Genomic DNA, 23,742 nt, shown 5'->3' on the forward strand with positions numbered 1-23,742 from the left:
ACTATATCTAACATACAAGCATCCTTACAACCATTTCGGGTTCGATATCCATTGAGTTTGATTCACCTTTGAGTCTTGATTGATTTGATTGATTCACCACACACTTTATCATAAAGTAAACATGCACAAGTAACACATAAGGCACACACACACGTATAAAAGTACTAAAATCCCCACACTTGAGTTTGATGATTGATTCGATTAGCTTAATTATTGATTGATTAGCTTTATTGCATTGTTACTTCCTATCATTCACAGTCGGTCGTTGATTCACAGTTCGATTTCCGGTCGATTAGTTTGATTATACAACACTTACTCCAAATAATATGAAAATCAAAATGAAACTAAAATGAAATTAATCTTTATTAACCTTTAATTCCAATAACAGTCAACACTTGACTTTGACTTTGACTTTTGGAAAACACGGGGTGTTACATAAAAAATGAAACTGTTTATTCATGTAACCCGTTTATGACACAAATAACACGTTTAAATGTTTAACTAATCATGTTAAATGAGATATGAGGTTGACACGATATGTTTAAGACCAGTTTATCGAAACGGTAAACATTCATGGCCGGACCTACGGTATAAGTAACCTAGGCTTAGGCCTAGGACCTCCAAAAAATAGGGCCTCCAATTAAAAGGAAAATCATATGCTAACAATTAATATCAGTGTAAATTTATTGTTTTAGATTTGTTTGATTTCTTATACAAGCAAATCACTATGTGTTATAGTTGTGTTTGATTTTTGTTTGGTTACAAACACGGATAAAAGAGTACCGTTTGTAATAATTAAAAAGGAAAAAGGGCCCCAAAATTTCATTTTGTCTTAGGCCTCCAAAATATTGGAACGGCCGTGCAAACATTTATAGTTTTACAAATAATTACATACATTATAGTTTAATTCTCCGGCTAACGTGGCTCATTAAAAAAATTATAGATTTTAATTTTAATTTTTAATAATTTTTATTCTATTGTGCTAGTTATATCTTATTGTTTATTTACTGTGTTAAGTGAGTTGTGACAAACGTGTCATGTCTTTCTGTTATTGAATTGGTTATATATTAAACCGTGTGAAACATATTTGTGTTAGTGTACGACTAAATGACATATTTAGTTAAATGTTAACCATGTGGTGTCAGTACCGCCCTTTTAAATCATACACATACACATGATGGGGAACAAATAACACCGTGACCAGAATAGCATTATATCTGGAAGAGGCTGGTTAACGTACAAGACCTCTTTATCGTACACAAATAAGGTGCATAATTAGGGTTTAATCCAACCATGCGTAATTATACAAAAAAAATGTGTGTAATTATGCAATAATTATGTGCGTAATTATGCAAAGTTAATTACTATTGTGTCACTGCGTTCAATTGAAGGCCTAAATTAGATTAGATGCGCGATTGAGATGCCCGCGTACACATCACCCGATAAGATGGTCATTTACATCCAGAATACATTCAAGTCATGCGTTTTAGCTTATTATCCCAAGTGATATACTTTAACATTCTTGCATGGTTTAACATTATACGAGACAATTCCCAAAGGTAGATGAAAAAGAGGTACGTTTTAACTTATTATCCAACTACCTTCTTCCTGGTCTTGCAGGGGCGGACCCACATACGTGGGTCGGACCCCAATGTTTTAAAAAAATAGTAGATTCGGTATATAAAATTGTATAAGGATCTTATAAATACAATTAGATGGACATCATTGAAAGAAAAAAAAAACCTGACGTAATTGTAAATCTTTTACTTTACCAACAAAAGGTCATAGGTTCAATCTTTATATATCTTGTTTTTCTTGTTTTTTTAAATCTAGTTCAAACCTCGCTATGACCAAACCCGAAAATTTTAACATTTTGCTATGAAAATTTTGAACACTGAAAAAAAAATAGACCCCATTGAAAAAAATCTTGGGTCCGCCACTACTTGTATTATAAAGTCAGTATCCTTTAATGTAGCCAACAACTTCATCCGATGTCTGATATATCACCGACAAACTCCGTGAAATCCAATCTCAGTACACAGTAGACAAACATAATTAATCAAGCTTGCTTTGAGTTGAAACAAAAATGCTGTAGTAAATCAAAGTACAGATATCATATTTATATACATTACTAGAGTTGGAAGTTAATATACCTGTTCAGGTATCCAAGTTCTAGGAATGTCAAAAGAATTGTGTATTAAAGTCACAGACAAGAATAACTTTACTAAATGATACAAATGCATAAACAAAATAAACTAATCTAAGAGGTAATACATGAAACAAGATTAATGTAGCTCTAGATTACTCATAAATCGTATTAGTAAGCTATTTTGATAACTTAAGGAGCAAGCAACCCTCGCATACCATTAGGGGTGTAAACAAGCCCATAGGCTCGAGAGCTACTCGTGATCGGCTCGTTTAAAAGCTCGAACGAACCGAGCCTTAACAAGCCCGAGCCTGAAATAGAACTCGTTTAGTTATTGAGCCCGAGCTCGAGCCTGAAATACAAAGCTCATTTAGGTTCGCAAGCCTAAACGAGCCCAAACAATTTTTTTATATGTAATATAATAATAATGATGATAACATAGGTGAGTGGAGCTCGAGCTGAGATTTGGCTCATTTAAGCGATACCGAAGCGAGCTCGAGCCCAGCTTTTAGTTCATTTGAGATTGTTCTCAAAATAGCTCGAGGCGGGCTCAAGCTTTAGGTTTTACCCGCGAGCCGAGCTTGAGCTTCATCAAAACATGATGAGCCGAGCTCAAGCCTAGTCGGGCTTGGGCCTATGCCCCTAATACCATTAGTTATCAGAGCCCGTTATCACAAAATAAGCTCCTGAGGCTTGACTATTGACCATACAGTCAATGATCGTTAAAATGAACTTTGTTTTGCGTAAAACAAATACACGTTTCAGCATTAATGAAAGTAAACATAACGGGGATGCATTCTTGTTTTGGTCCTAAAGTACATAAGAATGTATTATTCCAATTTCATAAAACCTTTTAACATAATATTTTAACCACCACGATTGTGCTACAGGGTCACGCATTAGGGCAGGTTAATTCCAAATAGGGGAGTTAACGGATAGTGTTCGTGTGTTGGCGGGCGAACCTTAACACAACCTGTGTATTCACGGGTTGACTCAGACAAGTCACGTTTAACCAGAAAAAGTTATAATAAGGCGAAGTGTGTTAGGCGTGTAACATATCCGACAAGCAAGGGCGGACCCAAGGCATGCCTTGAGTGGGCGGGCGTCTCCTTTAAAATTTATTTTTTTGTGTATTACATAGGCAAAAATCCTGACCGCACCACTTGAAATTTTGGATGAACCCTTCATTCGCACCCCTAGAAAATAATTCCTGGGTCCGCCACTGCTAACAAGCCGACAATGTCTTCGCTCTTCAGCCTTCACTATTCAAATCGAAACCATATATAGTAAAACTATATAAAATGAAAATTAAGAGGACCTCTCTGTCTTCTCTATTTATTTTATAAACTGAGGGAAAGAACTTGCTGTGAGGCGTGAGCACTGAGCAGGGCCTTGACAATGGGCCGGGTGGGTGAGTGACCAAGCCCATTCTCACGGGCCATTTTTTTTTAAATTATACAATATGCCGTGTAAATATTGTGTATATATTTAGTTTCGATTTATAAAACTAGTATTAAGCCTTCCCGCGTTGTGGTGGGGGTGTAAGACTGTGATAAATAGCACCAGTGCCACACTATAGCCAACAATCACCAACACTGAAGTTGCAGCGTCTTAGTGCGGAAAAAAAGTAGACCGACACATAAAACATAGAAAATACTAACTAACTCGATTTAGGACTCGTGCGTTGTGACAAATTTGTTAAACAGTAAATAAATAAACAACGTAAAAACACTGTACAACACACGTACGTTGCGCCATGTTAACTTGCAAAATTTAGAACGAAACGTATAACAAAATGTAAAAACGTTTAACCACACACGCACATTGTGCCATATTAACTCCCAAAATTTAGAACGAAATGTAAAACAAAATTTTGCAAAATATGAAAAACATAAGAAATCAAAGTTGAAAGTAAAAAAGTTGTAAGATTAAATTGGTAACTGAATACTTTTGGGTTAAAAGTACAAAATCAAGTAATTTTTAGGTAAAAGTGTAATATCAATTTTTTTAAAAACCCCTCAAAGAAAAGGGTACAACGGGTATGTTTGGCATGGTGCTTTTGGAAGCTTATAGCTTTAACCTTTTTTTTTTAAACTCCTACTCGATAAAAAGTCTTGTTTGGTTGAAGGAGCTTGAAGCTTTTAGGTTAGGAGCTTGAAGCTTTTGGTTGAAGGCTCCTACTAGTAGCGTTTAGAAAGAGCTACAAGCTTTTAGGAAAAAAAATGACTATTTTAACCTCTAAAGATAATGAACTTTTTAGTTATGTCCATTTTGGTCATTTTATACATTTTATTAAAAGCTTCAGTTACTCTGCCAAACACCTAAATATATCTAAAAAGCTATAACTATCAGCAATCAGCTTCTAGCCACCAGTTACTTTGCAGAACATACCCAATACCTTTATACATCAACTTGTTGCTAATTTATACCTTTTGTTTTCTAGAATTTCAGACCTGGTCCGCAAAAGTAAGGTTTATTTCATTTTCAGCCATTAAGGTTTTTTTTTTTTTACATAAAACTAGTTATAAAGTAGACTTTCAAATTTGAAACCCGATAACCTTTTGAAGTTTATACCTTGAGGGACCGATTTTGTTATATATGAATTTATATTTCAGGGATAAACTATTTTTTTTCTAGTCGCATAAACCTTCTGAATTCTCATGAACAGCTCTCATTGTAATAAATCTAATACTAATAAAAAAGTATAATTAATGCCACATGTCATTCTTATACTAAAACAAGAGCCTACTTAATGTCACATGGCATTCTTTCATTCAATTTACTATTATTATTATTATTATTATTATTATTATTATTATTATTATTATTATTATTATTATTATTATTATTATTATTATTAATACAAAACAATAAAAATCCTAAACAACTTAATACTAATAAATATTTTATTATTTAGTTAGATAATGATTATTTACTTTTGACTTATCTAAAATATATATTTAGTTATTAATAACAACTCTACTTATAATAAACAATTTCAAATAATGTTGATGTGACAACATCTTCTTATTCTTTAAAATGATTTTTTTACTATATGTTTAAAACATCTATTAAATAAATTAAAATTTTATATTATAATAATAAAAATGGTAAAGAATAGGTTAATCCGATATTTGAAACCGGTTTACTTCCATGCTTTGAAAACACTTTTAATGTTATTAGACTCGTGTAATAAACGGGTTTAAGAAAAGAATATCTTCATAATAATTTTGATGAATGTCTATACTCACTGGATGTCCTAAATGGAGTTATATTTTTAGGTTTGCAAATCATTGATAATTACCAAAGGTCAATGTTCCAGTGACGTTATCAAGAAATATTGATCGAAAGAATGGTTTATGTAATGGAACTCGACTACAGGTCCTATCACTGGGTGATCAGCTTATTGAGGCACTCATATTATCCGAAAGTAATACTGCCACTTGAACGTTTATCCCTAGATTTCGTTTAATACCGCCAAATAGAAGGATTCCATTTAAATTGAAAAGAAGGCAGTTTCCTCTCGCCTTATGTTTTGTCATGACGATAAATAAAAGTATAGAACAATTTCTATGTAAAGTTGGATTGTTTCTAAAAGAATCAGTTTTTACACATGACCAATTGTTGTGTCATCTATGGTAAAAAAGACACTTATGTAAATTTTTGAAGAGAATATAAATTTAAATAATTTATAAATTTATATCCTTAAACCCGTGTAGTACACGGGTCTAATAATCTAGTATTCAATATAAAGCTAAGATAAATAATATGTAGATGATGTGTTTTAAAGAAATTGGTGTTGGATACCGAGTGAAAAGGTGTAAAAACGTAGGTGGATGAATAAAATTGAACTTGTAAGAGCAAGATGGGTTTTACTATTATACATACGCACGTACACATAGGCTGAATGGCTTAGGAATTTCGAACTCGTGCATATATGCAACATATGAAAACAAACGTCAGACAAAAACCCTCGGGCTCGCACAATCCATATTTTGTCTTATTCGGTTGTTGGTTTTGAACTAAGGTGCTCTAAACTAACCGGGATAGGCTGCTTTGACCGAACTAAGATATGTTGGTTGGCTCTCATGGTTTGTTGCATTATAAAGTGTAACTGATGTAATTATTATAAAATAAAATAAAATACGTATTGCGTACTAAACCGTTTAAATTCCATTTTTATAATACATAACCGGTACGTGTTTATCCCATTTGCCTTTAATAACTTTGGTTTACTTGTGACAAAAGCTGTGAATCTACTTAGTCGAGTTCAAATGGTCATGCATAGTAATGTTATGACCCCGAGATCTATGGATGTAGTTTTTCAGAGACTTAGTTTTGCTATTCAAAAACAGGTAGCGGCGCAGCTTTTTACCTGTTTACCTTCTATCTCGATGTAATTTCCATTAGAAGAGATGGAATGTTAAACCCTAAAATCTATAGTAAATGATTTGCCCTTTTTCTTTCTATATGACAATAAACCGAGCTATATACCTTAGAGCATTCATATCTATTCCATCTTTTCTATCATATAATTTCACTAAAAACAACTACATTTTTTCTATCATTTTAATTAAAAATATTTTTTTATACTTTTATCATTACCTTTTCTCTATTCTTCACTCATAACCACTTTCAAAATATATTAAAAAATTATAGAGGGTGAACAGTGTCCCCTCAAGTTTATAGATGAACAATAACATTTTCTCTGTCCTCTACTCACAACCACCCATAATCACTTTTCAAAATATAAAAAGCTCCCTCACAAAATTTGGGAGACGGATTGTCAATTCTCTCAGTTCAAAGAGACAAACAGTACGCACTATACAAAGAATGCAGACCAAAGATTCAACAAGAACATATTATTTTCAAGTGCTATTTTAGACAAGTGATTCTGTCTCTCAGTATAATCAATAGTTAAAATGTTAAATAATGCCTCAACGGTTGACCCTAATACAGAGACACATATGCAAAAGCTGTTTTAAGAAAGTGTTGTGTTTATCACGGGGTTGTCTTGAACGATAATGTATTCTTTTATTTTGACTTTTTGGTTAATCCGATAATCGATAGATAATCAGAGTAATTTACGCCCGTGGTTGCGGGGCCTAGCAAAAGCTGGTCAATAATACTAAGAGGATATAACTACAAAGTGACAATTTACGAAACTGACCCTTGGCCTTGACATGTGACTTTGGTGATGGACACTCTTCTATATAATAAATACAAAATGTTGGATATAATTATTATTTAACAGCTTCTCTTGAAAGATCAGTTTTGTCTTGTCACAAATTAGTTCGTGACTTTGCCTCATCAACAAAGATACTCTACAGTTATAATCCTTTGATTATTTTGCTCACAAGAATTCATTCAACTTCTTATGAGATAATGTCATAATGAGCAAATGATGCCAGTCCAACTGGTTGATGCACCCGGGTTTTTACCAATGGTACTCGAGTTCGATCCCCACTTGAGACGGTTTATTCCTCCCTTTGGCGGCTCTCAACTCGTCAAGTCTTGATCCAGGGCGAGGTACCTGTGGGGTTTTTTCCTTGGACGCCGGTCACTCTCTGCTGCCAGCTGGGGCACGGTTAAGACACTCACGTCTGGCCAGAGAGGGGCGACGGGCCTCCCCAATGAGGGGGTGTGGGGTGTCTCGCACCCAAAAAATTGTGCACATTGCCGTTCCAAAAAAAAAAAAAATAATGTCATAATGAGAATATGACCCTTGTTTGTTACTAGTGTCTAAACACTGTTTTACATGCTCTATTCGTTAATAAAAGTAAAACTCGTTCGTTATTTAGTATAAGTTCTACTTACGAGTTCTATAAATAATCTAGATGTTTAAGAGAACCGTTAACTATAACCGTTATAACTTTGATTGTAAAAATGTATAGTTATTTTATTGCTAAGAGAAAAGTGGATATATGGTTATATATAGATAAACCATGTATTTTCACAAATGTTTAGGAATAACAAACTAGTATTAATAACCATAACAATAATACTAAACCAGTGGCATGGCAAAATAATAAATTACAAACAAATGACAGGTAAACGGACAACAAGCTACGCTACAACCCACTTTTGAATTGCAAAACCGATCCTACTAAAGACGAACCGACTGTTTAAGGGTTGAGAAATAACCATAAAAAGCTCTATTTATCATTTTTCTATACATCATTTTTCTACGGATCAAGATACATATCTGGACCATCTTACATCTATGATTCTATGGGTCAACATAGACGCTCACTCCATGGTCGTGACACTTATGACATTATAAGCCATATGGTAATAGTTACAAAAGATCCCACATGCAACCGGTACGCCAACTCAATATAAAACCATGCCAAAACCTCTATAAATGCGATTGCACCCCATAAGGTACAAAAATGTTGACATTCAATTCCCATATTTTAATATCCCAACTACCAAAACATTCGTCTGTCCTCACGCCAAGGTCTGGTCGCAGGAGCAAAACTGTTTGATAAGACAAACAACGCGTTTGTTTTGCAGATCTAAAGCCCTCGATTCAAATCTTGGAGACATCTAGTCAATGGTGTTTCAACATTAAGCATAGTAGTTTTGACATTTTTTTCATAATTCCTAAATTTTAAAATGAGTAAATTATGTTTTTGGCCCTTATGGTTATATCACTTTTACTATATTAGCCCAAAATAAGAATTTTTAACATATCTGCCCCCATGATCTCTATAACTAACCATTTTGGCCCCTAAGTCTAGAGATCATGGGGGCCAAAATGGTTAGTTATAGAGACCATGAGGGCTAAAGTGGTTAGACTTAGGGGCCAAAATGGTTAGTTATAGAGACCATGGGGGTAGATATGTTAAAAATTCTTATTTGGGGCTAATATAGTAAAAGTGATATAACCACAGGGGCCAAAAACGTAATTTACTCTTTTAAAATTGACCTTTATATAAAATAAAGAGTAAATTACTTTTTGAGTCCTTGTGTTTTAGTGGTTTTAACAATTTGAATCCAAAATCAAAATGTTTAACGCCCTGAGTCCCTAAACGTTTTTTTTATAACTTTTCGAGTCCTTTTGAGTCCAACTTTTAACCTTTCGAGTCCATTTTTTTTTTAACAAAATTGGACTCAAAACGTTATCAAATGAACAAAATTGGACTCAAAACGTTATAAAATGAGCGATTAGAGACTCATAACGTTAAACTTTTTAATTTTTGACTCAAGTGATTAAAACTACTAAACTACAGGGACTCAAAAATTAATTTACTCTAAAATAAAATACATTAAAAAGGACTCATTGATAGGTAAATGGATCTATAAGTTGGACACTGGATAAGATGTTTGTGATCTGGCAAATATGTCATGCATTTAATTTTGTAACTAAAAGGAAGAATGCAATATAAAAATAGTACACTTATAATAAATAAACAAATACTCTACCTCCATTAATAATGCTGGTCAAATACTGTACCAAGATTGTTAAATCCCTTAAAAAACATGTGTTATCCATACCAACACAAACAATAATTACATATAAAACTATAAAAGTACTAATCTTTCCCATACTACCCCTCAAGAATCAATATTTCTTGTCTTGAATGCACAACACAACTAACTCATGGGGCTGATGCATTCAACCTTTGAAGTAAAGTCCCACAAGCAAGAGGCCTAATAGATGGAACTCTAAGACAACTCAACCCACCACCCGGAACCGAATCGCAATCCGGTTCGGGCCGTTGCATCGCCAACCCGGGTATACAATTCAAAGCAATATCAAAACCAACATTCTTATCATACAACTTGGCACATTGTTGACTAAACCCTGATATAAAATTATAAGCCACACTCAACTTCAACAAACTTCTTAACTCACAAACCAATTCTGGTAACTCCCCTGATAACTTATTATGAGCCACATTTAACACCTCAATATCCTCCAAACACGATATCGTATCCGGTAAATGACCCATCAACGAGTTGAAACTCGCGTCAAAAACTTGCACGTCTGACCACATACCTATCCCTTGAGGTATACACCCGGTTAACTGATTGTTCAAAAACAATATTTCCTTCAACTTTGGGCTCGAATACCCGAAATTAATCGGTATGTCACCCGTAAGCTTATTGTTAGCCAAATTAATAACCGAAGCAGGCGAATTCGCTAAATTTCGAGGGATTTCACCAGAAAAAAAGTTATTGTTTAGGAAAATTGCATCGAGATTTTTGTTGAACAAATCTTGAGGAATTGGGCCGGAAAATGAATTGAATCTGAGGTCTAGATATAACAAATTTGGTATTTGTAAAATGGTAACAGGAAATGGGCCTGTGAAGAGGTTGTTACTGAGGTCAAGTTCTGTAAGGGCATAAAGGTCTTTTAACGTTTGTGGGATTGTACCTGAGAATCTATTACTATTCAGATGAAGAAGGGATAAATCTGTTAATAATGATAGCTCTTTTACCAAAATACCCTCCAAGTTACCATGGTTGAGATCTATACCTGCAACTACCGGTTCAGATGGATCACCCATTTCATCACTCGGATCTGCACAAAACACACCTTTGTAACCACACACATTTGACCCGACCCATGAGTTTAGTAACCCATTTGGGTCACTTTTAATAGCTGATTTCCAAGCTTGAAGGGCAATATAGGCATTTTTGAGATTTGAAACTGGAGATGATGAGGGGTTTGGGTAGCTAACTCCGCCGCCTACCCAGCCGCCGGCGCCGCCGACACCGACACCAACTCCGACACCGCCGCCGACACTGAATGAGGCAGCATTGACGGTGGTTTTGAGGAAAATAAGGATTAAGGAAAGTGAAAAAAGGAAGGGTTTTTGGTTCATTTGTGTAGGTGGGTGTTGGGTTTTGTTGGAGTAAAGTTGTTTTGTATTTACAGAGATGGGGGAGATGGAGGTGGGTCTTGAATTTAATGATTTTGTATGGCCCATTCTATACACACCCCCCCTCCTTCCTGATTACACCCCCCCTTGTGAGAGGAAAACTGTCGGTCCCACGCAGGCCCCACCTGTAAGTATGTGAGAGGAGGGGGGTGAAAAAAGTAAATAGGGGGTGTAGAAAGTAGCACCCTTTTGTATCGTATGCGTGTGTGGATCTTTTGCATTATTGTTATTATTCTTCTTGGATTTGTTACATGTATTATTTATTATTGTTTGTAACAAGTACATTATTGACTTTTTACAATTGTTCAGTTGATCCTCAGCTAATCTAGAAGGACTATACATAATTTTGAAAAAACGTAATAATATACGTAAATTTCAAAATGAGGTTAGCAATTTGTTACTCGTTTATCTGTTATTCTATTTTGAATTTCCTATAATATTTGCTAATATTTTTTTTTGAACAGCTAATATTTTTTTTTGAACAGCTAATATTTGCTAATATAAGCCTACTATTAAAAAAATATGTACTAGTGTTGTTTATATAGGGTTAGAGTATTCACATCCATGGCATCAAAATATGTGTGTGGTGTTTTTAAAATATAAAGAGTATAAAAAGTGGTTGTGAGTGGAGGAGAAAGAAAATGTTACTGCTCATCTGTATATTTGGGGGGACACTGTTCACCCCCTATAATTTTTTTAATATATTTTGAAAGTAGTTGTGAGTGGAGGAGAGAGAAAATGTATAAAAAATATTATTTAATTGAAAAGAAGAGAGAAAATGTAGTGTTTTTAGTGTAATTTAGGGTGAAAATATGGTGGGTTGGATGTGAATGCTCTTAGAGCATTCACATTCAATCCATCAAATTATACATACATTCCACTAAAAAACAACTCCTATATCAATATATTTTTTCACTAAAAACAAATATTTTTTCTCTCATTTTCACTTAAATAATATTATCATTACATTTTTCTCTCTCCTTCACTCACAACCACTTTCTATATATATTAAAAAATTATAGTGGGTGAACAGTGTCCCCTCAAATATACAGATGAACAGTAACATTTTCTCTCTCCTCCACTCACAACCACTTTTTATACCCTTTATAATATAAAAACTCCGCTCACATATTTTGATGGATAGAATGTGAATGCTCTTAGGTTCGTTTGTGAACAACCCTCTTGATTGTGAAGACTACTGAACTAAGCATAGCCCTTGATTATTAATACACAAGTGCGAACGAGTGGTTTTACCAAATTTTCAAAGAGGTGCGATCGAGATTTTGTCCTATGAAATAAACTAATTTTTTTTTTCTAGGGGTGCATCCGCCCACCCAGGGCTCTACCTAGGTCCGCCAATGTATATATGTAAATTGTCATCTATGTTTTAATTGATAATATATGAAGTGAAGTTAGTGAGACGAATATTTTTGACCAGATTGAGTCAGGTTATGGAAATACTTTGAAGTTTTTAGTGTAGAAACAACTATACAAGTTCTTTAATTTGTATGGTTAAATCATGTTTAACTTTAGATGATTATTAAAAAAATATGGCTTCTAGCAAATTTAAACTTTATTTGAAAGAGAAGTATATATCTTACTTGAAAATACTTTGTTACCTGTTTATCTGCTATTCTACTGTAAATTTCCTATGATGTTTGCTAATATAAGTTGTATACCATTAAAAATATATATGTACTAGTTGTGTTCATACTTCATATGTACATTGTCATCCATGTTTCAATTGATAATATATGAAAGTGAAGTTAGTGATACGAATATTTTTTTACTGGATTGAGTCAGGTCCTGAAAATACTTTGAGGTTTTTAGTGTAGATAAACCTATACAAGGTCTTTGACTTGTATGGCATCTTTTTAAGGTGATATCATTTTCAACTTTAGATGATTATTAAAAAACTATGGCTTCTAGCAACTTTAAACTTTATTTGAAAGAGAAGTATTGCCTATACACATCTAATTAAGTGATAGCTACTTGAAAATATTTTGTTACCTCTTTATTTGCTATTATTATACTGTAAATTTCCTGTGGTGTTTGCTAATATAAGCCGTATACCATTAAAAATATATATATGTACTAGTGTTGTTCATACTTCATATATGTGCATTGTCATGATGTCATCCATGTTTTAATTGATAATATATGAAGTGAAGTTAGTGATACGAATATTTTTTAGTAGATTGAATCATGTCATGAAAATACTTTGAGGTTTTTAGTGTAAATACAACTATACGAGGTCTTTGATTTGTATGGTATAATTTTTAAGTAGATATCATTTTCGACTTTAGATGATTATTAAAAAATATGACTTCTAACTTTAAACTTTATCTAAAAGATAAGTATTATCTATACACATTTAATTAACTGATAGCTTACTTGAAGATAATAAGACATTGGCTCAACTCGGTGTATCTTATGCCCTTATATCACATATTTGGTGTTATTTTTTATTTTTATTGTCCTTAAATTAAAAATGACAATTATATATTAAACTTTGATGCTTTCATTGAGGTATGTGATTTATGATCCAACAATGACTTTAGTTTCTTGTTTCATTCAAGTTTATAGTGTTCTCATCCGAAGGGGTCATTTGACTTCAGTATTATATTATAACTTAAATGTACAAACCAAAAAACTACGGGTCACTTGACCCTTATGCGTGGGTCTGCCCTTGTATGTTCGGGTTATATCTCCGGATCGGATATTCGATTCGGGTTGGGTTAAACAATAATAGCTTCAAATAAAACTACATAAACTTCATTCATTCAAATGAGGCACTCTTACTAATAAAAAATGTTATGATTGTTTAACAAAAATAAAGACCAAATATTTATAATGATGCGAGATAAATGTTAAGTACCTGGACGAAGAATTACAACTCAGCCCAACGATCTTTAAGATAAATGGTAAGTAGCTTTAAGATCTTTAACATAAAAAAAAAACCCTCAACTTTGATTTATATATAAAGTAGTAACAAACTTTACTTAAAGTTTAGGCTGTTCACATTTTTTAACCCAATACGAAAATATGTATAAATATTGTTGACAATAAACTTGGTAGGGGCAGGGGAATTTTGGGCAAAATAACTGGCGGGGCAGACCTATATAATTTTAAAAATTTCGGACGAAAAAACGGAAATATTACAGTTCTAACCGAAACATTCGGGGGGGGGGGTGCACCCCCCGGTCCCTTAAAAGCTACGTCACTGGAGGAATGTCCCGGCTCGGTCATTCCGGGTCGGAAAAACCATCGTTAAATAAAGATATAATAACAACAATATCTCAATATTCTCATGCAAATAGAAGATATTCAAATAGAAGATTTGCATGATCTCCGAGAAAAATAGGAGATGTTGTATAACCTACTCTTCGATTTAAGAGGAAACCCTAATTCACCAATATGTATAAATAGAAGACGCATCGTAAGGTAAAGATATACAATTCTCTCTCAAAACACTTTTACTCCCACATTCGAATACTTATTCTCACGCCGGAGGGTGGTTACAGGAATAACCCCATTCCTGTAACGAGCCCTAACGGTATTCTGTTTTGTAGATCAGAAGTTGGATCACTCTCAGTCGGATCTTCCAGCCAAGGGACGTATCTCAGGTGACATTTCTAACAAATGTTGGGTATTATTGGCCCGGAATGCACGGGGATGCATTAAAGGAACTACGTAAATGCATGAGTTGTCAACGTCATGCGCCGCAAACCTTGCGTCGCAAACCTTGCACCGCAAGAACATCATGATACCAGTAACCACGGCATGGCCTTTCCAGAAATGGGCGGTCGATATCGTAGTCCCTTTTCGATTGCCCCGGGAAAAGTCAAATTCCTCATATTTACTCATTTTACCATTCTATATTTTCTTTCTATTTCATTTCACAACTCGTACAAGTTTTGAGGAAACAGTATATATCTAGGAAAACAAAAAAACATATTTGATATATTTCCATGTTTTGAGTAAGAGGTATTTAAGATCAACTTAAATTTACATTAATTAAAAATGCCATTTGGAGAACAATATAAAGTTGTAATCCATTAATTAAAGTAGACATTCACATCACATTAATTGGTTCCGACCGGGTCGCAAGGTTCCCAGCTAACCCCCACCAGGACTGGTCCCTTTTAAATCATGGACCTGACCCCCTGGGCCCAAAGATAACGAACGGTTCAGGCCCAATACTGATCTTAGGATCTTTTCCAACACACACTTTTTCTGTATGGTCTCTTTTGAATTTTTCATTGTGTTATTTATTTCTTTAACTATTTTTATTTCAGTATAAAATATTTCTCATGTATTAATTCACAAAATAGTTTTGTGAGTTAATTTAGTATTCAATTTTGTATAAGTTATTATAGCTTGATGTATAATTAACTAAAGCACACATTATTTTTCTTTTCTTTTCTATCCAGCATTTATGTGTTCCTGATTTTATCAACTTCTGGTTTGTAAGTAGAAGTTACGGTTTAACTTTTTTTACACTTTTCACCCCTATAGATTTTGTGTCTTTTATAACTTTGTCAGAAAACATTTTTCATTTTTTTAGACGAACACTTTTCCATTTTCAACTTTAGTTTCATATACGTTCCATCTTTTACAAATTTTTCGTTTTACGTTTCGGACTAAATTTTACAAATTAACACCCTGCAACGCGCATATTTGGTTTTACGTTATTTTGTTTTGTTGTTTAACGGGTCTGTCGCAATGAGTTGGTCATAAGTCGACTCAGTGCCGTTCCTACGTTTTCGGAGGCACTAATCGAACTACGAAGTGGTGGCCCTTTTCCAAAATTATCATTTTCAAAAGTTCGGATTCGATTTGACATTGCTAAAATATAAATCTATTTAGGAGATTAACAATGAGCCTTAAAAAACAATTTAAAATAATCAAATAAGCCCTAAAAGCCTAAATAACAAACTGAAATCGGCAAATTAGCCCTAATTCAACAACTTAAAATCAACAAATAATGAAATAAGCATAATCCCTAAACAAGAGATTCAATTTGGCAAATACACCTTACTTCCCTATTCAACAAATGAGGATGTGAATGTCTAAACTGAATGAGAGCCAAAAGATTAAATCGCAAAAAAAGAGTCTGAGTGCCAATGTGTTCTGAGTTCTGAGTTCCAAGCCAGTGGCAGTCACAATAGTGAAAATCACAAAACTGAGGAGAGTGAGCAGTATGTTCCAAGTTCGAAATTGAAAAATCGACAAATCACAATTTCGATTAAAGGAGCAGCTGATTATTGTAGAGTGTATATAAAAGATTAAAGGAGCCGTCAGTTGTTAAATGTTACCTTGCGAGTTGCAATGATGCAGAGTCTGATACTTTGATTAAATCGCAAAACTGATGCCATGATTATTGCTTATCTTTGCCTGATACTTTGATTGCTCAATGCTCATTGCTCAATTCCATATCGTAAACTCAAACGTCTCTCAGAGACGGTCTCTGATGAATCATCGCCGCTTTGGCTGTCGCTGTTTGATACAGTGATAATATCGCCGCTTTGGCTTCTGCACAGCAGCACGTGCTTTCAATGTTCACAGATTGAGAGATATGCCATTGGGTTATTAGGTTTATGATTAGAGATTTGGGCCTGATTTGCTAAAATGGGTCTAATACACAGAAAATCTACTAGAAAACTGGTGGCCCTTCAAATTTGGTGGCCCTAGGCCTGGGACTAGGTTCAATAACCCATTGGGCCGGCTCTGTCGACTTAGTTATTCTTTTATATATTTTACGTTTCAATGTAATATTTGCAAGTTAACACGCTGCAACGTGCGTTCATGTTTCGACATTTTTACGTCTATTTTTTTTAACAGCCTCGTCGCAAAGCGCGAGCCCTAAATACTAGTTCTTTTTATATTTCATACAAATCACTGATTATTAATATGAACCTTATTTAAAATAAAATAAAATAAAATATGTAATCAAGACACATACAATGTGACCGACACTTTGGAATAAAAATGCATCAAAAAATATTTTTCATGTTTAATCGGTTCTAATAGGTTATAGGATCGAGTACTAAATCAGAAATGTATACTCCAACATTTATAATAACGATATTTTCTTGATGAAATGATTTGGTAGATCCAGTTGTTAAAGCATAAGCATGTTATAATACAATTTTAGGAGAGGATGGGGTCGTATATAGCACCTACCATGTACTTTATAATCATAATTTGTATGCTTTACGTTTTTATTTCTTTCATATTTTTTTTTGTCCATGAGTATCATAATGTTCGAATTGACTATTGCATGTGGATCAATCTTTGTCACAAAGTTTTAGTATGAGAATGAAGAAAATGTTGATGAACACCAAAAATACAACCAAGGTGGGGGATAATGATAAGGAAATATAGATGACAGGAAGTATTTTTAAGCATAAAAATATTATATGAACAATTTGACAAGTATATTATTTGAAATAACTAGTAAATTGCCCCGCACGTTGTTTTGGCGTTTCGTAAAATTTTTACGTTAAAACATAGAGCAACCGAAAACGTACATAAAGATAAACACGAAAATTTATTATATTTGACCTGACTCATTTCCGAAAAAAGTTACGTTGTAACGTAAATCAACTTGAATTTTTATACTCCACGTACATAAAAATAAACACATAAAACTTGACTACAAAGTTTTTAATAAATTAAAGAGTTCTACGTATCAATGTTAAAATTTGAATGGTAAAAATATACAAACATACAAAAGAACAAATAAGACAAAAAAAAAAAAAATCAAACCACCACTATTCATAGTGGTTGGTATTTGTAATGTAATATATACTTATATAGGATATTATTCGGTCAGATTTTCTATTAACATGTTAAAAAAATTTATCGGTTCTTGAACTTCGACCATTTAAATTATCATCGGTAGAGTAATTAAAAAATATAAATAAATGTCTAATTGCCTATTTTCTTTTATTTGTCTATTGTCTATTGCATGTAACGGTGCAAAGCACTGGTATAAATAAACGTAAAGCAAAAGGAAAGTCCACCATACCATGCCATAGTACTTTTCAGTCTCAAGTTGTCACACCCCGATTTCCACGAGTCTCACTGGTGGGCCCGGTGGGGGATTACCGTGACGATGTTGGCAACAATATAGTCAAACCACACAATTATATAATGCACAGCGGAAGCATAAGATAAATATATAAATTTCAACCTCTGATGATAATATCAATGTATTACAGAAGTTGAATATCCACAGTGGATCGTAAATAAACATAAAGTATTGTTCCATCAGATACTGCAATCAAGCTTGCGAGACTTATCACGACGCTAGGGAGCTAATACCAGCCAATTTTCGTTTAGGTACCTGCACTTAATCTTTTTTGGGGAAAATACGTCAGTTTACACTGGTAAATACGTTCAACTGACACATTTAAAAATGTTTATTAAAATTGATTTGAATGCACAAGGCACAGACTCTTTTATAACTTAGGAAAATTCATAATGATCTTGTGAACGTTTTACATGTTCTTTTATGCGTTCAGTAGCCCGGGTCGTGCCGGGTTAAAGATTTATAGACACACCACGTTTGCGTAAAACCGTAGTATAAAAACCAACGGCTACGTCTTTTAAATTTAATGTCGACACTTTATACCGGGTGTACGCCTACACCGGGATGTCGATGGTCGTGGCCATTTCGTAAAATGATGCCAAGGATATCCGGGACAACGGTCATTAAACCCCCCAAAGGCTTATAAGCAACAAAACTGTTTAAATGAGCCGATCATATTTAATCAATTAACCACCTAAGCGATGGAATTATACAATGCTCAATCAAGCGGTATTAATATACCGTAACCCAAGCCCATATAGGGGAAATAAGTTAAAGTATTTACCTTTGCAAGTATAAATCCTTAATTTAGATCAAGTCGCCGATAGCTTTTACTGGGGCTCCTAATCTGGAACGAAGGTTTTAATTAACCTCTTAGAATCCTAACGGTCCTTATATTAGCCGTAGCTTAAACCGGTTGATTCCGATACATAGATATGGTTAATTCGCACGAAAAGGCGAAAACCGAGAATGGAGTATAATTTGGACCCAACAAGTTCAGAGACTTGTTTTATATGGGTTTATAGTTCGTACTCTGGATTTTGGGGTTCAAATAATATAATTTGACCCATATCGGCTATTGCACGAAAACTAGTTCCATGAGCCGTACCGTGTGCGCAAATAGGCGAAACGGTTAACTATGAGAGTCGTACGCTTATTTCCTAAGTCAATATGCCTTAAAAGTATTTTGGTATCAGTAGGATACCTTCCGTAATGCCCGTAACGAGTTTAAGTTTATATTATGCCCCGTAGGGGCTTTTCGGTCATTTTAAAGACTTTAAAAAGGGCTTTTCGAGTTCTTCAGGAAATCTGAGTTTCCCGAACAGCTTATAAAGCTTAAAATACTTTATTTATTATTTAAAACTAGTGGCAACTGGAATCGGGTCAAAAGACCTTGTAGAACTCCCGTTTTGGCCAAAAAGGGCGTATTCGGTATTTACCGAACCGTAGCCATAACCGCAGGTTATGAGCAAGGTAAAAATTATTAAAAATCTTTAAAATTTCCAAAATATTATTTTACCACAGTGGGTAAAAGTTTTGGTGACGAAAACTTGGTTTAGATGGGCGTTACGCTAATTGCGCCGTTAATTACTAAAGTTTATTTAAATTGCGCTAATTAGCATAACTCTCATTCTAGACCTCGGATTGACGTGAAACTTTAAGGACATGCTCATAATTTAATAAGCAAGGTTTTGATCCGTTCACGTGTCCGAAATACTCGTTTAAATTTTAAAAGGCCGTTACGGTCAACTTTTAGGCGAATGACGGAAATACGTAAAAGACTCGGATAACTCATGAACCGACCACAGAGGTCTATACCAACATGTGACCTGGTCCTAAGAGCGTCCTAAGGTATATTTATACCTCACTAAAACGGGTCAGAACTGAAGTCAAAGCAAAAGTCAAACTTTTGCGACTTTCGGCTCCGAACCGGTTCAATATAGTAAATGATCGATTCAAACGAGCGCAAACAGGTTTATATACTTATTATCGTGTTTTATGATTGTCAAAACAGGTTCCATAACATATACATTACAGATTATGCATAAATCGCTAAAATAGCTTTCTGTTGACTTTTTAACCGCACGTTTGACTCGACATTTGACATAGTTAGAGTGGTGATCAGGGGGAACCATTTTAGAGGTTTATTACCCACATAAATACCAACTCATAACCACTTTTGATTCGTCATAAGACTGAACCATTATTGATTTATTGTAAAGTCAAACCGTAGTTACGACGGTTTGGTTCTTAGCCATTTACTAAGGAAATGTGGAACCACAAAGGGTTAGATCACTTACAGAGGTTGTGTTCTTGCTTATGGAGCAGAGATGAGGACTTGAGAGCACTTAGAATGATCAAGGATGTGAGTTTGAGTTGTGTGAATTGTTATCAGCTTAAGGCATGCTATTTATAGCCAATGCCAAGCAAACATGATCATTACAACACTTACAATCAGACCAGAGGTGATGGTAGGTGTCCCCTAAGTGTTATGGGTTGAGCATAGGGTGCCCATGCCCCATTTGTTGGTTATTGATCGTTCAAGGCTCCAAAAGTCAAGAAAACATCAACATTCTGCATCTGGGCACTTTACGCGGCCCGCATGGGAGTTCCCATGCGCTTTAACGCGGGTCGCCTGAGTTTAATAAATCAGATGCGTAATTGAGGTGGCTCGCGGCCCGCCTCAACTTACCCCTAACCTTCACGCGGGTCGCGAGAGGTTATAATTTCAAAAACTTTAAATCTTTTGTTATGATTACAGAATCTGGCCATTAATAACGAAATCTTTCGTAATGATTTACCTGACCTTTCGGGTTTGAAGGGGTAACTTTGCGGTTTGGCCCTCGGTTATTTACCGATAGGGGCCTCGTGTTATTTACCCGCATTATTAAGTCCCCGGTTTATTTATTAATTATATTGGAAAGCCTTAACTTTCACTGTTGACGCTTTTAACCCTTCTTATACGAATTTGAGTATAACTCTTTCGTTTTAAAACGGAACTTCGCGGAATTTATACGGTATATTCTAGTGAGCGTATAATACTGTTACGAAGCCTTGGGAACGTTAAAGGGTCACTCAGAGGTAATTTTAAACATGTTGACACAGTTAACCCCTGTAGTTCGTAATCTCTTACTTTCTTCCGCGTTTCGCTTCCGTACGTTTTATGATTTATTCGTTTGAAGGTACAAGCATTTATTTAGGGTTACTATACAGTATATTACCCTTGTTGACATTTATAACCCTCGAATTTATATATTTTCAAGGTTTGTCAAAATTAGTCCTTTATTTATTATAGGTGCCACGTGTACACAAATGACACGTGTTAACACATCATTGGACACAAAAATTCGAGGTGTTACATCCTCACCCCCTTAAAATAAATCTCGACCCGAGATTTACTCAAATAAATAGGGGTACTTTTCTTTCATTGTAGCTTCGACTTCCCACGTATATTCAGGACCTCTACGAGCATCCCATTTGACTTTTACAATCGGCACGTGCTTTCTGCGAAGCTTCTTCACCTGTCGATCTTCAATCGACAAAGGTTTTTCTATAAATTTTAAGCTCTCATCTATATGCACATCTGTGTGTGGAATCACCAACGATTCGTCGGCGAAGCACTTTTTGAGATTGCAGATGTGGAACACATTGTGAATTCCATTGAGCTCTTCAGGCAAATTCAAGTTATAGGCAACTGATCCGACCCGTTCAATGACCTCAAATGGTCCTATGTATCTCGGACTCAGTTTGCCCTTCTTGCCGAAACGCATCACCCCCTTCCAGGGTGACACCTTAAGTAATACCTTTTCACCCACTTCGAAGTGAAAATCCTTACGCTTTGGATCAGCGTAGCTCTTCTGCCTATCGCGGGCAGCCTTGAGACGTTCCCGGATTTGGACAATCTTGTCCGTCGTCTGGAAAACAATCTCTGGTCCCGATAGTTGGACCTCCCCTACTTCCGCCCAACAAACAGGCGATCTGCATTTCCTACCATATAATGCCTCAAAAGGCGCAGCCTTTATGCTGGTGTGGTAGCTATTATTGTAGGAGAATTCGATCAGGGGTAGGTTTTTATCCCAGTTACCACCTAAATCGATCGCACATGCACGAAGCATGTCTTCTAGCGTTTGGATAGTACGCTCACTTTGACCGTCCGTCTGTGGATGGTAAGCCGTACTAAAGTTTAAACGCGTGCCCAAAGATTGCTGGAAACTTTTCCAGAAGTGAGATGTGTATCTAGTATCCCTGTCGGAGATAATAGACACAGGTATGCCGTGTAAGGCTACAATCTTATCAACATAAAGTTGGGCTAACATATCGGAGCTATATGTCTCCTTGATGGGTAGAAAATGAGCTGATTTAGTCAGCCTATCGACTATGACCCATATTGTATCATTTCCTTTCCTGGTTTTGGGTAACTTGGTTATGAAGTCCATAGTTACACATTCCCACTTTCACTCGGGAAGTTCAGGCTGTTGTAGCAAGCCAGATGGCTTTTGGTGCTCGGCCTTGACTTGAGCACAAGTCAAGCACTTCGCTACATGGGCGGCTACAGACTTTTTCAAGCCTATCCACCAATAATTTGCCTTTAAGTCTTGGTACATCTTGTCAGCACCAGGATGGACTGAGTATTTGGAACTATGGGCTTCCTGGAGAACAACATCTCGTAGTCCTCCATATATCGGAACCCATATACGTCCGTTCAGTCTAAGAATTCCATCCTTGCTAAGAGTCAACTGCTCCTCAGTTACTCCCAGCTTTTCATTAGGATAATTAGCTTCCAACACAGCCTCACGCTGCGCAGCTAATATCCTTTCCATCAAATTATTTTTAACCTCAATGCTCTTGGCATTGATTCGAATGGGTTTTACCCTTTCCTTCCTGCTCAAGGCATCGGCGACCACATTCGCCTTGCCGGGATGGTACCTGATTTCACAGTCATAATCATTCAGGGTCTCCATCCAACGGCGTTGCCTCATATTCAACTCTTTCTGGTTGAACAGGTGCTGGAGGCTTTTGTGATCAGAATAAATCACAAATTTAATACCATAAAGGTAGTGCCTCCACAACTTAAGTGCAAATATAACGGCACCCAACTCCAAATCATGGGTGGTGTAATTCTTTTCATGCACCTTTAATTGCCTTGAAGCATAGGCAATCACCTTCCCCTTCTGCATAAGCACACACCCCATGCCCGTGTGTGATGCATCGCAGTAGACTACGAATTCATCTGTACCTTCTGGTAAGGTTAACACAGGTGCGTTGCTTAGCTTCTGCTTCAGTATTTCAAAGGACTCTTGCTGCTTTGGGCCCCAAATGTACTTTTCTTTCTTCTTGGTCAAAGAAGTCAAGGGTGCAGCAATCCTTGAAAAGTTCTCAATAAACCTTCGGTAGTATCCTGCCAAACCCAGGAAACTACGAATTTCGGTAGGCGTTTTTGGCTCTTGCCAGTTCATGACTGCCTCTACCTTAGCGGGATCCACTTGGATACCACGCTCACTCACAACGTGTCCTAAAAACTGAACTTCTCGTAGCCAGAATTCACATTTCGAGAATTTGGCGTAGAGTTTCTCACGCTGTAGTAATTCGAGAATGCAACGGAGGTGCTT

At 35.4% G+C, this 23,742-nt stretch overlaps 1 protein-coding gene across 1 annotated transcript; it reads right to left on the reverse strand.

Moving 5' to 3' along the window:
- Positions 1–9,532: 9,532 nt before the first annotated feature.
- On the reverse strand, positions 9,533–11,192 carry LOC110886934 (leucine-rich repeat extensin-like protein 6). Its single transcript, XM_022134822.2, has one exon. The coding sequence runs from the start codon at positions 11,083–11,085 to the stop codon at positions 9,751–9,753; it is 1,335 nt and encodes a 444-aa protein (XP_021990514.1). The 5' UTR covers positions 11,086–11,192; the 3' UTR covers positions 9,533–9,750.
- Positions 11,193–23,742: the final 12,550 nt, after the last annotated feature.

This window comes from Helianthus annuus, chromosome 10 (assembly GCF_002127325.2).
Source record: "Helianthus annuus cultivar XRQ/B chromosome 10, HanXRQr2.0-SUNRISE, whole genome shotgun sequence".
Classification (NCBI taxonomy): Eukaryota; Viridiplantae; Streptophyta; class Magnoliopsida; order Asterales; family Asteraceae; genus Helianthus; species Helianthus annuus.

Bases quoted from the DNA above. Each gene is read 5' to 3' on its own strand.
- LOC110886934 (XM_022134822.2), bottom strand. From the start codon at position 11,085: ATGGGCCATACAAAATCATTAAATTCAAGACCCACCTCCATCTCCCCC.